The 14317-nt window shown below is 45.0% G+C and overlaps 1 protein-coding gene across 2 annotated transcripts in view; it reads right to left on the bottom strand.

The window, feature by feature from the left end:
• Nucleotides 1–14317, bottom strand: part of MMEL1 (membrane metalloendopeptidase like 1) — a 324059-nt gene that overhangs the window by 74574 nt on the left and 235168 nt on the right. For both annotated transcript variants that reach the window (XM_082273303.1, XM_082273302.1), the window contains exons 8-10: nt 13482–13616; nt 7531–7620; nt 3251–3387 (exon numbers count right to left, since the gene is read on the bottom strand). In XM_082273303.1, coding sequence (XP_082129429.1) covers nt 3251–3387; nt 7531–7620; nt 13482–13616 — 362 coding nt within the window. The remainder of the gene's footprint in view (nt 1–3250; nt 3388–7530; nt 7621–13481; nt 13617–14317) is intronic.

Below are 14317 nucleotides of genomic sequence, written 5' to 3'. Positions count from 1 at the left end.
TGGTGGGATGCCATTCCTGCCACTGACACCAATGATGGGGCACAATTCCTCCCACTACCACCAATGATGGGGCACTATTTCTCCCACTGACACCAATGATGGGGCACTATTCCTTCCACTGACACCAATGATGGGGCACAATTCCACCCACTGACACCAATGATGGGGCACAATTCCTCCCACTGACACCAATAATGGGGCACTATTCCTCCCACTGACACCAATGATGGGGCACTATTCCTTCCACTGACACCAATGATGGGGCACTATTCCTCTCACTGACACCAATGATGGGGCACTATTCCTTCCACTGACACCAATGATGGGGCACAATTCCACCCACTGACACCAATGATGGGGCACTATTCCTCCCACTGACACCAATGATGGGGCACTATTCCTCCCACTGACACCAATGATGGGGCACTATTCCTCCTGCTGACACCAATAATGGGGCACTATTCCTTCCATTAAAACCAACAATGGGGCATTGTATACTACCACTGGCCACAGTATGGCCCTTTAAAGCCTGCAAGTCAGTAAACTGGCCCTTTGCTTAGAAAGTTTGGAGACCCCTGATCTAGGGTACTGCAGCCTGTCTGCTAGTCTCTAGATTTGGAGATTCGCTGGTATCACTACTATGTTGATCACCATTCTTCTTGCTGATAGGAAGCTATGACTGAAGACCTACAGGGTCTCCCTGTTTCTGTTGTGTGCATTCTGTACTTTCTCCACTTTTCATGCTGCTTTTATATTGCCCCACCTTGCATCAGATCAACATTTATTGGTTGAGCAGCTCTGACATGAAGAAGCAATGTTTTGCCTCTATCAAGTTGGCTACCTCCACACAGAGACACAGTACAGAACAAATCACAGAAAGTTAGTAATTTTTAAAGATCAGCCCCTGGGAGCCCATAAGCAATACTGATGACTAGTCCTTTGCCCCCTACCTGCCTTTTATGGGCACTGCTTTAAGAGTTCAGTTCCTCTTTAAGCAGTTACAGAAAAAAGTATGTTTTTTTTTCTTTTGAAAACAATCTTTATCTCTATAGTGAGCCTTTAATGCCAAATGTGTCAATGCATGAAATAAATGTGTGCATAGGTGTAAATTAAACCAAGGGTTTACTCCTCTGCCATGACAATATACAACACTCTTTCTCAACCAGAGCTCCGTGGAACCCTAGGGTCCTTCAGAGTTTCCCAGGGATTTCTTGAGAAAACAGAAATTCTGCTTCTTAGATAAGTAAGCATTGACACCAATGATCTTTTTAGCCATCTGTAAACAGCATTCTTTCCACACACCACCAATGTAAGGAACATTCTTCCTAATGAGGACCACTGTAAGGGCATTCTTCCCACTGACCACCAGTTTAGCGGATATTCTTCCCACTGACCACCAATGTAAGGAGTATTCTTCCCACTGACCACTAATGTAAGGGGAATTCTTCCCACTGACCACCACCGTAAGCATTATTCATCCCACTGACCACCAATGTAAGAAGCATTCTTCCTACTCATCGCCAATTTAAGAAGCATTCAACCGACTGACCATCAATGTAAGGAGCATTTTTCCCACTGACCACTAATGTAAGGGCATTCTTCCCACTGACCACCAATGTAAGGAGTATTCTTCCCACTGACCATCAATGTAAGGAGCATTTTTCCCACTGACCACCAATGTAAGGAACATTCTTCCCACTGACCATCAATGTAAGGAGCATTTTTCCCACTGACCACCAATGTAAGGGCATTCTTCCCACTGACCACCAATGGAAAGGCTTTCCTGTTACTGACAACCAATATATTGGGGCCCTCTCCCACTAACCACCAGTGTATTGGGACCCTTCTTCCACTGACCACCAATGTAAAGTGGTCCTTCTCTGACTTACCACCAATCTAAATTAGCCCTTTTTTACTGGCCACCAATGTAAGAAAGCTCTTCACTGACTCCCAATGTTGAGGGAACTTTTCCAAAAACAACCAATGTGAGGGAACACTACAATTTATACTATCTGCATTTTGATTTTGGCCATTAATATTGTTTGTTTTGTTTTATTGTGATTAATAAAAATAATTTTGTTATATGGAGCAGCCCTAAGTATGCCACATTCCCCTTCTCGTATTTTTATATCACAGCTTACTGTTAATGCCAATGTACCCAGAGCTGTAGATAAAGTCATTATTAGCAGGGGTTTCCTAAGAAGTTATTTCAAGGGTTCCTCTATGGGGTGCCCCAAGATCCAGGAACTATTTCAAGGGTCCCTCTAGAGGGGTTTCCCCAAGACTCAGGAGTTATTTCAAGAGTTCCTCTATGGTGGTTTCCCCAAGACCCAGGAGTTATTTCAAGGGTTCCTCTATGGTGGTTTCCCCAAGACCCAGGAGCTATTTCAAGGGTCCCTCTAGAGGGGTTTCCCCAAGACCCAGGAGTAATTTCAAGGGTTCCTCTATGGGGGTTTTGCCAAGACTTAGAAGTTATTTCAAGGGTTTCTCAATGGTGGTTTTCCCAAGACGCAGGAGTTATTTCAAGGGTTCCCCTATGGGAATTCCCCAAGACCCAGTAGTTATTTCAAGGGTTCCTCTATGGTGGTTCCCCAGGACCCAGGAGCTATTTTAAGGATCCCTCTAGAGGGGTTTCCCCAAGACTCAGGAGTTATTTCAAGGGTTTCTCTATGGTGGTTTCCCCAAGACCCAGGAGTTATTTCAAGGGTCCCTCTAGAGGGGTTTCCCCAAGACCCAGGAGTAATTTCAAGGGTTCCTCTATGGGGGTTTTGCCAAGACTTAGAAGTTATTTCAAGGGTTCCTCAATGGTGGTTTTCCCAAGACGCAGGAGTTATTTCAAGGGTTCCCCTATGGGAGTTCCCCAAGACCCAGTAGTGATTTCAAGGGTTCCTCCAAGTTCAAAAGGTTGAGAAAGGCTAATGTTGAGTTTTCTTCGGTCTCTGAACTGCACATTACAGCTCATCATGAAGTTTTTCTACTTGGCTCCATAAATTCCGAAATCACATTTTCTGTGTAAACCAACAATACGATACAACGTTCAGAGGGGCATTATATACAAATATACATCATGTAAACCCCGAGACCCGGAATTTACACTCGGCTGCAGTCAACCATCAAATAACTGCCATAAGGAATCATTAAAGACACCATTGATTAAAAGCCAGTCTCTGAAGTCCACATGAGGGGGATGGAAGTAAATATTGTCCGTCTGCGTAAATAACTGAAATCTAAACACAGTGTGGATAATTACCTTGCTGAGTAGTTGGAGATGATTGTTTTAAGCTGATTGAGGTATGGCACCCCATAGACCACCACCTCCTCATCTGGCTGGAGCTGAATGTTCACAGAAGACATGACGCCTTGGAGGAAGCTGGTCCAGTTAAAGTCCTAAAGACATATTCACACAGGAAGATGACTGTGATAGTTTCCAGCCACGGAAATCTCCTATAAGCTTTAACATGTTCATGCCATTTTAGAAACAGTGATGAGCTCTGGAGAGTTCGGAGTAGGAGCTACACCCACGTATGCAAGCCTCTGGAAGCTGTCAACTGTATACGTCAATCAACTGTGGCCAGGACATTCCCTACCCCGCAGCCACACATATACAATGGGAGTGTATACATGCAGGCAGGGCAGCCATCAGAAATTTTGGGGCCCCTAACACAGTTTTAGGCCTGGGCCCCCCCCCTCCTCGGACCTGACCACCAACATTCCCCAGGGCCCGCCAACCATGTCATCATCCTCCTCCAGTCCCATGTATTACTTCTCCTCCATTCCCATGTCCTCTTTTATCCCATGTCCCCCTCTTTCTCCAGTTCCATCGCCTCCATCCCAGGAAAGTAGTAAAGGTGAATGGTTTTAGTAAATGTTGCCCCTCCTGTCCAGGCGTGAACAGCTGGAGAACAGGGGAGGGCAGGGTCTACAGCTGTGTGTGAGGGCTAGTGAGGGGCAGGACCCTCTACATAGTGCCAGTCTGCAAGGGATTGGCAGAGCTTACAATTGAATGGTATTGCAACCATAGATGGCAACCCTGCTTGGGGCCCCCCGGGATGCCCGGGCCCCCTACATGTGTATGGGCTGTACCCCCCCTGATGGCGGCCCTGCATGCGGGGTGGGGAATGCCTTGACCCCTTATGGTTGGACCAGTACAGTGACAGCTTCCTGAAGGGCTAGCTCAAGTGAGTTCAGTCTAGGATTCTATTCAGAAGTCATTTTCAATCATGCAAACAGAGGGCGCACCAGCCTTACCCATGACCTTAAAAACTCTTTTTATTGAAGAAAGGAAACAGATGTGTACCCACAAACAGCACAGGATATCGAGCTCATCAATATCCACAGTGACCCGCACACTCTGGTCCACTGCACCAATCCCCACGTAGGGAAGACACTTCCACTGGTTGATGCGTTTTGAAGGTAGGTATCCTCTTCTTCAGAGCCAAAACTTTGGTTTTGGATCTGAAAAAGAGGGTACCTACTCTCCAAATGCTTCTGTCTTTGTTTTTCTTTTTGGCCTTCCCCAGTCCTCTGGGCTTGCAAAATCTTGCCTAGCTTCAAGTTTTTTTAAGATCTCAGGTCCTCAAATGCCAGAACATCCACCTCGAACTGAGGAGGTTGCTTGTTTTGCTTGTAAATCACTTTCAATCATGTTAAATCTGCAGCTTTGGAAGTCCACTTCTGGTTATAGAAGACAACTCTCTGTCACTGTCTCCCAGCTGGGTTCCTGCGTTGTCACCCTATTACACAAGCCTCTGATAGAGACCACAAGTGTTTTTTTGACACATATTATGCATAAACTATTGTTGCCACCATCAGGAAACCCAAGCCTGAGAAATGCTGTGCTGCCATTGTTGAAGTGCTAGTAGACCTGAAGTTGCTGCAAAGAGGATGCAGCAGATTAGCAGTGCTGGGGTGCTTTTTACACATAATGCATGGCATAAAGTGCATTAGCAAACTTAATGTTGATACAGTTATCCCTGTGAAAATTAGGGAGGAGCTGGGATCGGTCCGAACCCAGTTCAACAGAGCCCATTGGAAGCTGTCACATGACTGCATCACTGCCGGTCCAGTCAACTGTACGTACAGAAAGGGGCAGGGATGCTTGTAATATCATTGACCTAATATGGCCCCATATTGACAGAATAGGTCATTGTCATTGACCAAATATGGCCCTGTGGCCATATTAGGTCAATGATGTTGGATGTCACCATTTTGTGTAGGTGCCGCTGTGAGGAATGCTCTAATTGCAGCTGATTGGACGGACGATGATGTGACCATGTCAGAGGCGTAACTAGAATCTTCAGGGCCCCGATGCAAGAAATCATGAAGGGCCCTCCGGACCCCTGGCTTGGGCCTTTCCCTTCAAGCCTGGGGCTCTTCCCACTGATCCTGGGGCCTTTTACTCTCGTTGCGGGGCCCTTTATTACAGTACCGCAGCGGGACCCTTTCACAAGTTCTGCAGTGGACCCCCTTCCTGCCATCTTGGGGCCTCCCTACAGTGGTAGCATGCTAGGGCCCGGTCGTAAGTGTGACCTTTGCGATCCTGGAAGTTCCCCAACTGGTGTCAGTAGTTTTTATTTTTGGTATTTATTTGTATTATATTTTTTATCATTTTATTTTATTTTTTTACAATGTCACTGACTATGACTCTGTCCATTCAGAAAAGGAAGGAGCTGGTAAATTACATATTTACCGACCCCTTCCTGGTTCTCTATTGTGACAGATCCCCTGCAGCAGCCAGCAGGAGAAGGGAGAGAGCACAGGGGCCCAGAGACAGCAGAACACAAGTGAAATGGAGAGGAGGAGTGGCGGGGGCAGCATACAGAGGAACCAATCTCCTCCATTTTCCTCCAGCAGCTACAGGAGGAAAAAGGAGGACAGTGATTTCTCTACATGCTCCCCCCCCACCCCCCCCTCCTATCCAGGTGTACAGGGGAGCCACACAGGCCCCCCATTGCAACCCCTGCAACCCCTGTAGTTACACCCCTGGACCATTTGACAGCTTCCCATGGGTTCTGCTGAACCAACATTAGCAGGTTAGTAAGTCATAATGTAGTCCTGATCAGCATACTTGTGAGTCTTTGGCTGAGCCATTGGCTGGAAATAGCAGTCAGGCAGTTTAGGCCCCTTTCACCTAAAAGTGTGACCTAAAAGTCGCGCGATTTTGCCACGATTTTGACTGGACTTGAAGCAATGCCTGTGTAACCTTGAGGTCTATGGACCTCAAAACGCATCAAAGTCAGACCAAAGTAGTGCAGGGACTACTTTTAACTTGTTGCGACTTTAAAACCACTTGCCGACCGCCCACAGTATATTTACTGCGGCAGTCAGCCCCTCCTGGGCAAAGTGACGTAGTACTACGTTGCTCGCCCAGGAGCCTGCTGGGGGCGAGCGCGCGCTGCCAGAGGCGCGCTCCCCCCCCCCCCCCGTTCGTTCAGGGACATCCCTGCGCGAGTGACCGGCGCCTCCGATGTCCGCCGGTCACTCGCAATCGCCCGCTGGAGAGGTAAAAAGGCAGGCGGCTGATGTAAACAAAGCCGCCTGTCATTCTCCCTGGTGTAACTGCAGAGATCATACGGTCCTTCTATGTAGGATCGTATGTCTCTGTGGTTACATCACAAGCCACGGCCTTTTACAGTTAGAATCATGCCCCTAGGGACACACTTAACCCCTTGATCACTAATAAAGTTAACCCCTTCCCTGCCAGTGTCATTTTGACAGTAACAGTGCATATGTATAGCACTGATTACTGTAGTAATGTCACTGGTACCCCCAAAAGTGTCAAAAATGTCAGTCAGGGGTCCGATCTGTCTGCCGCAATGTCGCAGTCCCGCAAAAAAAATCGCAGATCGCCGCCATTACTAGTTAAAAAAAAAAAAACAATAAAAATGACATAAATCTTTCCCTTAGTTAGTAAACACAATAACTTTTGCGCAAACCAATCAAAATACGCTTATTGCGATTTTTTTTGCCAAAAATATGTGGCAGAAAACAAATTGGCCTAAAATGTTAAAAAATTTTGATTTTTACATTTTTTTTGGGGAATTTCATATAAAAAAATGTGAAAAATATTGTTATTTTTTCAAAATTGACGCTCTTTTTTTGTTTATAGCGCAAAAAGTAAAAATCGCACAGGTGATCAAATACCACCAAAAAAAGCTCTGTTTGTGGGAAAAAAAGGACGTCAATTTCATTTGGTTACAGCGTCGCATGACCGCGCAATTGTCCGTTAAAGTCACGCAGTGCCGAATCGCAAAATAGGCCCTGGTCTTTGAGCAGGAAAATCCTCCGGGGCTTAAGTGGTTAAGTCAGACAGATATGAACGGTACTCCTTGGAAATCATGGGGGTACGACTTATCATGCGACTTTGAAGTCCCAAACCACAGGACAAATCGCACAAGCATGAAAGGGGCCTAAAGGGGAAGGCTCGGGCCCCCAACACCTATTTATTGCTATATTCCCACTGGAGAATTCCTTGCCATTCCATATCCAGCAGACATTGGGACAATGTTGGTGTCATTTCTAGTCCAATACCTCTATTGAAAACTTCTGCTGGAACTCCGTCACTGTCATTTTATTGTACAGCAGGGTGACATCATTCCGTTCCTCGGATGGAGCCGTGGCCTGAAATTCAGAGGTAGAGAAAAATGATAATAAATGACAATGACTGTATTGTTAAAAAAATTACTCAGGCACATACAAAAAACATGAAAGTAAATGCAGTTTATTATTTCTTTTAAAAATAATCAAATATACACTTTTTTACTGACACTTTTTTATATCAGCCTCCTGCTATTCCCTGTAAGCCCAGATATGTTAACTCCCCGTCTGGGAGGAGAAAGCCATTGCCAGGTGACTGGTGACGCTGTATTAGCAGAAGGGCGGAGTCATGACAAATAAAGCCAGGTCAGCATTGGTCTTCCCTATCCCCGCTGACGAAGTCCCGACCAATCAGGACGTAACGCGTACGGGGGGGGGGGGGGGAAGTCACATGACCCATCAGTTATCCCGGAAGCGAGTGTGAGCAGAGAGACGCCGACCTCACCCTTGACGCTGTCCGTAGAGTTTTTCATGCATGAAATATGCCACCACAATGTAAGTGCAATGATTTATCGTTTTGAATAAATGCCCATTAAATAACAGAGAGCACTTAGATCCTTTCCTTTGTTTCCTAATACATAACTTGGTGCGGAGCTTGTGCGGTTTGGAACCAGGGGGAGAGAAGGAGGATCGAGTACAAATATACTTTATAATGCTCATAGACCCTGCAGGGTCGCAGTCTTGAGGTGAGAGGCAGAGAGAGCTGTGGTGGTGGGAATAAGTACCGATATATGTGTGGTTGCATGACTCCAATTTCCAGCACCTGGGCTTCTGAAACGCTTACTTTTTTTCACCTTATATTCTGCTATATGGGGCTCATTCCTTATATACAGTATGGACATACCAATTGCATTACATATTATGAGTGTGTTTGAATTATCATGCATTTGGCTTGGTGAATTCTTTTAAGCTATATGAGAATCAGAGTTGTATAAAGTACTCAAAACCCATACTTGAGTAAAAGTACAAGTGCTCGATCAAAAAGTGACTTGAGTAGAAGTGGAAGTGCTCGATCAAAAAGTGACTTGAGTAGAAGTACTAAAGTATTCAACATTTTTTGTACTTAAGTATTGCAAGTAGTTTTTTTAAAAAATTTTGCTACTCAAGTACTCAAGTTTTCCTCCCCCTTCCCCCCTTTCCTTACCCCTCTTCCCTTCATTTCTGCACCAAGAATTTGATTATATTTTTCCTTTTTTCTGAATATATATATATTTTTTTCATACACATGTTTAAGTCTCCCATATCCGCCGGTGAGACATTGCTGATGATCCTGCCGCTCCCATTGGTTCATATCGCCCCATGGTGACCGCAGGTAAAATTCTATGCTCCCCAATATACTTTGTTTTACATATCCTCTGTCTTAAAAATCACAATAATTTTGTTTTGTTGTTTCATCATGACTCATGCTCTTTTGTTCCATTTATATAGAATCGGTTTTTACCTTTTATTGTTTCTCCTGAAGAAGCGGCATAGTCCGCGAAACATGTAGAGACTCTACTGTGGAAATATGCCAATTACATTCCACAGTTTCAATCATGTTAAATGTATCCCAGTCAATTTGTCGTAATATTTACTGTATTTGTCTGTCTTGTGTATAATGTTTTGTTCATGTAATCAACTTTTTATGGAATAAAAACTATTTTACTTATATTTGATGTTTATTCGTAACAAATATACCTGGGTATTCTAAATCCAGAGCCAAATCCCTTTATCCCTTTTCCCCTTCCCATTGAGTACCTCGTACTGGGGAGTTTGAGGTCTCTCTTATCCCCCTTCCCCACTTTTTGATATTAAAGAAAGAAGTCAAAAGTTTGAACATCATATTGTCTTTTATTATTTCAAATGCAGCTTTTATTTATACATACAGTAGCATTTATTTTCGTATGCGCTGATAATACACATGTTTTGAGCTTCATGAAACCTGCCATCTACTGTTCTGGCAGTGGTAATTTTTATAATTGTAACGAGTAACTATGCAGCACAAAAAAAAAAATATTGGAGTAGAAGTATTGAAATCATTGAAAAAATGTAGTGAAGTAAAAGTGGAAGTAGGAGAAAATAATTCTACTCTAGGAAAGTACAGATACCGCCTTTCCGTACTTAAGTACAGTAGTGAAGTAGTTCTACTTAGTTACTATACATCTCTGATGAGAATATTGAGATTGCGCTGCACTTTGTTGTTTAAATTGTATGTAAAGGATGTTAAGATTACCTTTAGTGCATAGCTGCTGATCTCATTTGACTATTGTTTTAGTTCAGTGCTGAATATTCTGTTTTATTTTGAATTGAACAGGTGTACCTAATAAAGTGGCCGGTGAGTGTATGTGGGTGGGCCTTAATGTCTGGGTGCCACATACTGTATGTGCGTCCATGGGGCTCAACTGCTGTGTGCTGGGAGTGCGCTCACTGCACGTTCCCAGGGCACTGATCAAGCTGTCACTGTCAGCATTTAGTATCAGAAGCTGTCGGTCCGGGCTCCCGAACATGTGATCGCTGTGTCAGCCAATCACAGTGGTCACATGATCAGAAGGTCTTCCTGGCTTTATTTAAATTCCAGGTCGTGCAAGATTTCCTTCTCAACAACAGTTTTTTTTTAATACAGCACTTTGAGTGATCATGTGACTTCATGCGACTAGATCATAAAGACACTCCCCTCCCCCCATTCTTAGCATTTTAGCATAGAGGAAATGGCTAAAAGACGTTGGAAATGAGTGGAATTCACATAAAATTTATAAAAACAACACCAGGTAGGACTAAGCAATCACATTTGCCCAAATCCTATTAACCACGTGACTTCCGGAAGATTTATCCCCCTTTCTGACCAGGCCATTTTTTTTGCGATATGGCACTGCGTTACTTTAACCACTTTAAGATCGAAAGGTTTTACCCCTTTAATGACCAGGCCCTATTTTGCGATTCGGCACTGCGTTACTTTAACGGGCAATTGTGCGATCGTGCAAAGCTGTACCCAAATAAAATTGACATCCTTTTTTTTCCCCACAAATAGAGACTTCTTTTGGTGGTATTTGATCACCTGTGTGATTTTTATTTTTTGCGCTATAAACAAAAAAAAAAGCGACAATTTTGAAAAAAAAAAAAAAAAAAACAATATTTTTCACTTTCTGTTATATGACATTCTCAAAAAAATATTTAAAAATCTAAATTTTTTAACATTTTAGGCCAATTTGTTTTCTGCTATATATTTTGGTAAAAATAAATCACAATAATCGTATCTTAAATGGGTTACGCAAAAGTTATCGCGTCTACAAACTACGGGAAAGATTTATGTCATTTTTATTGTTTTTTTCTTTTACTAGTAATGGCGGCGATCTGCGATTTTTAGCAGGACTGCGACATTGCGGCGGATAGATCGGACCCCTAACTGACATTTTGACACTTTTGGGGGGACCAGTGACATTACTACAGTAATCAGTGCTAAAAATATGCCCTGTTACTGTAATAAAGGCACTGGCAGGGAAGGGGTTAACAGTATAGGTGATAAAGGGGTTAAATGTGACCCTAGGGGAGTGATTCTAATTGTGGGGAGGGGGGGCGTGGCTTCTGAGATGACCATAGAGACCTGTGATCCTATATAGAAGGCTCACATGAGCTCTGTGATCATCCCAGGGAGAAGAACGGTCAGCTGTGTTTACAACATCCGACAGTCCTCTCTCTGCGGGGAGTGATCGCGGGTGTCAGGCGGCAATCGGAGCCGTCAGACACACGCATCGGCTTTCCCACTGCCGAATGGGGGCGGGAGCGCGCCGCCGGTGGTGCGCATTCACCCCCTAGCTTCCCACGTGAAACCAACCAAGCGCTATTGACCTTTCCATGCAAGCTGGTAAGCGGGCATTTTTGTTATGGTGGAGGTACTCACCTGGGTAGACTTTTTCACTTAAGGACATCCTTTCTTTACTGTTTGAATGGGTTCTATTGGTGTATTCAATATACGTTAGTGCAGCTCTATTCTAACTATCCTCCATGTCTATTTCATAGCTGAGTTGCTGCTTTTGGGAATTTTGCATATTTAGGTGCAGTTTCTTTTTTTTATATGGGATATTTTTATACCCCAGTGACACTAATACAGCGATCACTGCTAAAAATATGCACTGTTATTGTTCTAATGAAACTGGCTGGGAAGCAGTGGCGTACCAATGGGGGGGGCGGCCCGCCCTGGGTGCCACTCACTAGGGGGGTGTCAGCCCGGTGTCCTGCCCGGCGCCGCCAGCCAAGCCTGCATCTCTGTGTGAAGCAGCTGCAGATGTGGCAGCTCCTTCAGTCCGCAGCGGCGGCGGGAGGAAGGTAAGTGCCTGCAGTGCTGTGCAGCCTCGTGTGTGCTGAATAGGAGGGGGATGGGGCGGCTGCATATAGAGAAATTGATATTTCCATATTCCTCCTGCAGCCACTGGATGCCTAATTCTCCTCCTCTCCCTTCTGCAGGCATTCAGCGGCTGCAGGAGGAATATGGAAATATCAATTTCTCTATATGCAGCTGCCCCATCCCCCTCCTATACAACTTCTTTTACTGGCCCCCCAGTTCCCTCCAGCCCCCCCAGTGCTCTTAACCCCCCAGTGATCTTAGCCCCTCCAGTGCTCTGAACCCCCCCCCCCACTGCTCTTAACCCCCCCCCCCCAGTGCTCTTAACCCCCCCCCACTGCTCTTAACCCCCCTGCTCTTAATCCCCCAAGTGCTCTTAACCCTCCCCCAGTGCCCTTAACCCCCCCAGTGCTCTTAACCCCCACATGCTCTTTAGCCCCCCCCCCCGATGCTCTTCAAATCCCCACAGTGCTTTTCATCTCCTCCTATGCTCTCAGGCTCCCCCAGTGCTCTCCACCCCCCTGTGCTCCCTGGCTCCCCCCTAAGTGATTTCCAGTTCCCCCCCAGTGCTCTCAAGTTCCTCCCCTCCCCCAATGCTCTCCATCCCCCTGATTCTCTCCGCCCCGGGTGCTAAATGCTCTAGGTACGCCACTGCTGGTAAGGGGTTAACATCTAGGTTTTTCTAAACAGTGGAAGGTGCTTTTACTAGGGGAAGACATGGATTCTGGTCCTTGCTTTGCAGCGACACAAGATTCATGCCTTCCCTCCTGTCAGAACGGCAATCTGCCTTGTTTACAGATTTCTGTTCTGCCTCTGTGGATGATGATCGGTGGATGATGGCAGACATCGTGTCCTCAGTACCCACTGATCAGCTCCCACTGTGTGTAATCACACCAGGAGCAAGCTGGTGGCGGTGCACACTTGTGCCAACTACCCAGAAGTGCAGAATCATGTATATATACGTGATCCTGCGCACAGCCGCTGCCCTGGGATTTAGGCAAGTGGTTAATGTATGAAACTGATCTTGGGAAAAATTATTTTTCTTAGCAAAAATGGATTTGCTCATGCAAGGCAAAAAAAACAAGTTGACTTTAATGGCGGTTCCACCAGTGCCCATACCCACCTTGCCTCAGTTCCCTAACCATACCATTTGGGAACTGAGAGCAAAGAGAGGAAGTCCTGAGCAAGCTCCAAGTCATGACTTGGAGCAACACATGTGTAAGGGCTCTCTCCTCGCCCACATGTGACATTGGGGGTGCCTTGGGGAGACCATGGGAGGATCTACTACAGCCATTCTCAACCAGGATTTCATAGAATCCTAGGGTACCTCCAGAAGTTTCTAGGGGTTCCTTGAGCTGTGGCTGTCTGACCTCTCACCTGATGGTACCTTCATAAATCCAAGGCCAACACCACTCATCAACAACTTGTGTATTTTGAGTTTTTGCAGTGATGGAGGACACAAAGTAGATGTATACAACAGATTTTTGTTTGCTATGTTTGCGACAAAAGCTGATGGAATGTTATTGATCTATGGTCAAAGGGCACCATATGCATAATAAAAACCTACCTTTGCAACATCAGATTCTAATTCCATGACACGGCTCATTTCCTCCTGGACGAAGGCATCGTCTTTTGTCATATTCTTGTCTTCCCTCACCATCCGGGCAATGGTGATCATAAACTGGAGGTAGGCTTCTCTTATCTGTGAAGACAAATGATTGGGGGTTATTTGTGCTGGAAGGGGGGATTTAGAGTGAGGAGAGAGGATTTATGCTGGGAGGGGGAATTTCATAAGGGGGGGCAGATTTGTACTGGGAGAAGGGGGGATTTATGCTTAGAGGGTGAGCATGCAGACAATTGCTCCTTTTTTTTGGGGGGGGGACACTTAATGATCATAAATCTTGGTGGGGGGGGGGGGAGATGCAATTTGGCATGTTTGCCCTGGGTTTTAGGTGATCTTGTCTCTCCACTGGGTTGAATGCTGGCTATCAGACTGAGGACGTCTACTACTGCAGGAGAAATCATTGGATTGTAGCTGAATATTGGAGCAAAAGCTGGTTCTGTTATTTTATCTTTGCTTATATTTGATTTATTTTATCTTTGATTAATTTGTATCTTATTTTTGTCTGAAGTTCTGTTTTAAGTAAAAGAAAAGTTCACTTTTCTAAAAGTGAACTTGTCCTTTAAAGGACATATATCTACCCAGAAGAATATACCGGGATGCCGATCTTACAGATGACTCTGCAGTAACAGTCGGACATTTTTGTTGGATTCCCTGTGCGCAGATAAAACTGCAAATCAAAACATAATCCCAGTCCTTACATTAAACTGTAAAAGCGTAAAATTACCCCAGAAGACAATTTCCTCATAATGTATGATGCATATGGCTTCTATCAGAAGATT

The sequence above is a fragment of the Pelophylax lessonae genome (genome assembly GCF_965119305.1).
Source record: "Pelophylax lessonae genome assembly, chromosome: 12".
Lineage (NCBI taxonomy): Eukaryota > Metazoa > Chordata > Amphibia > Anura > Ranidae > Pelophylax > Pelophylax lessonae.
This window is presented reverse-complemented; position numbering and strand designations above follow the sequence as displayed.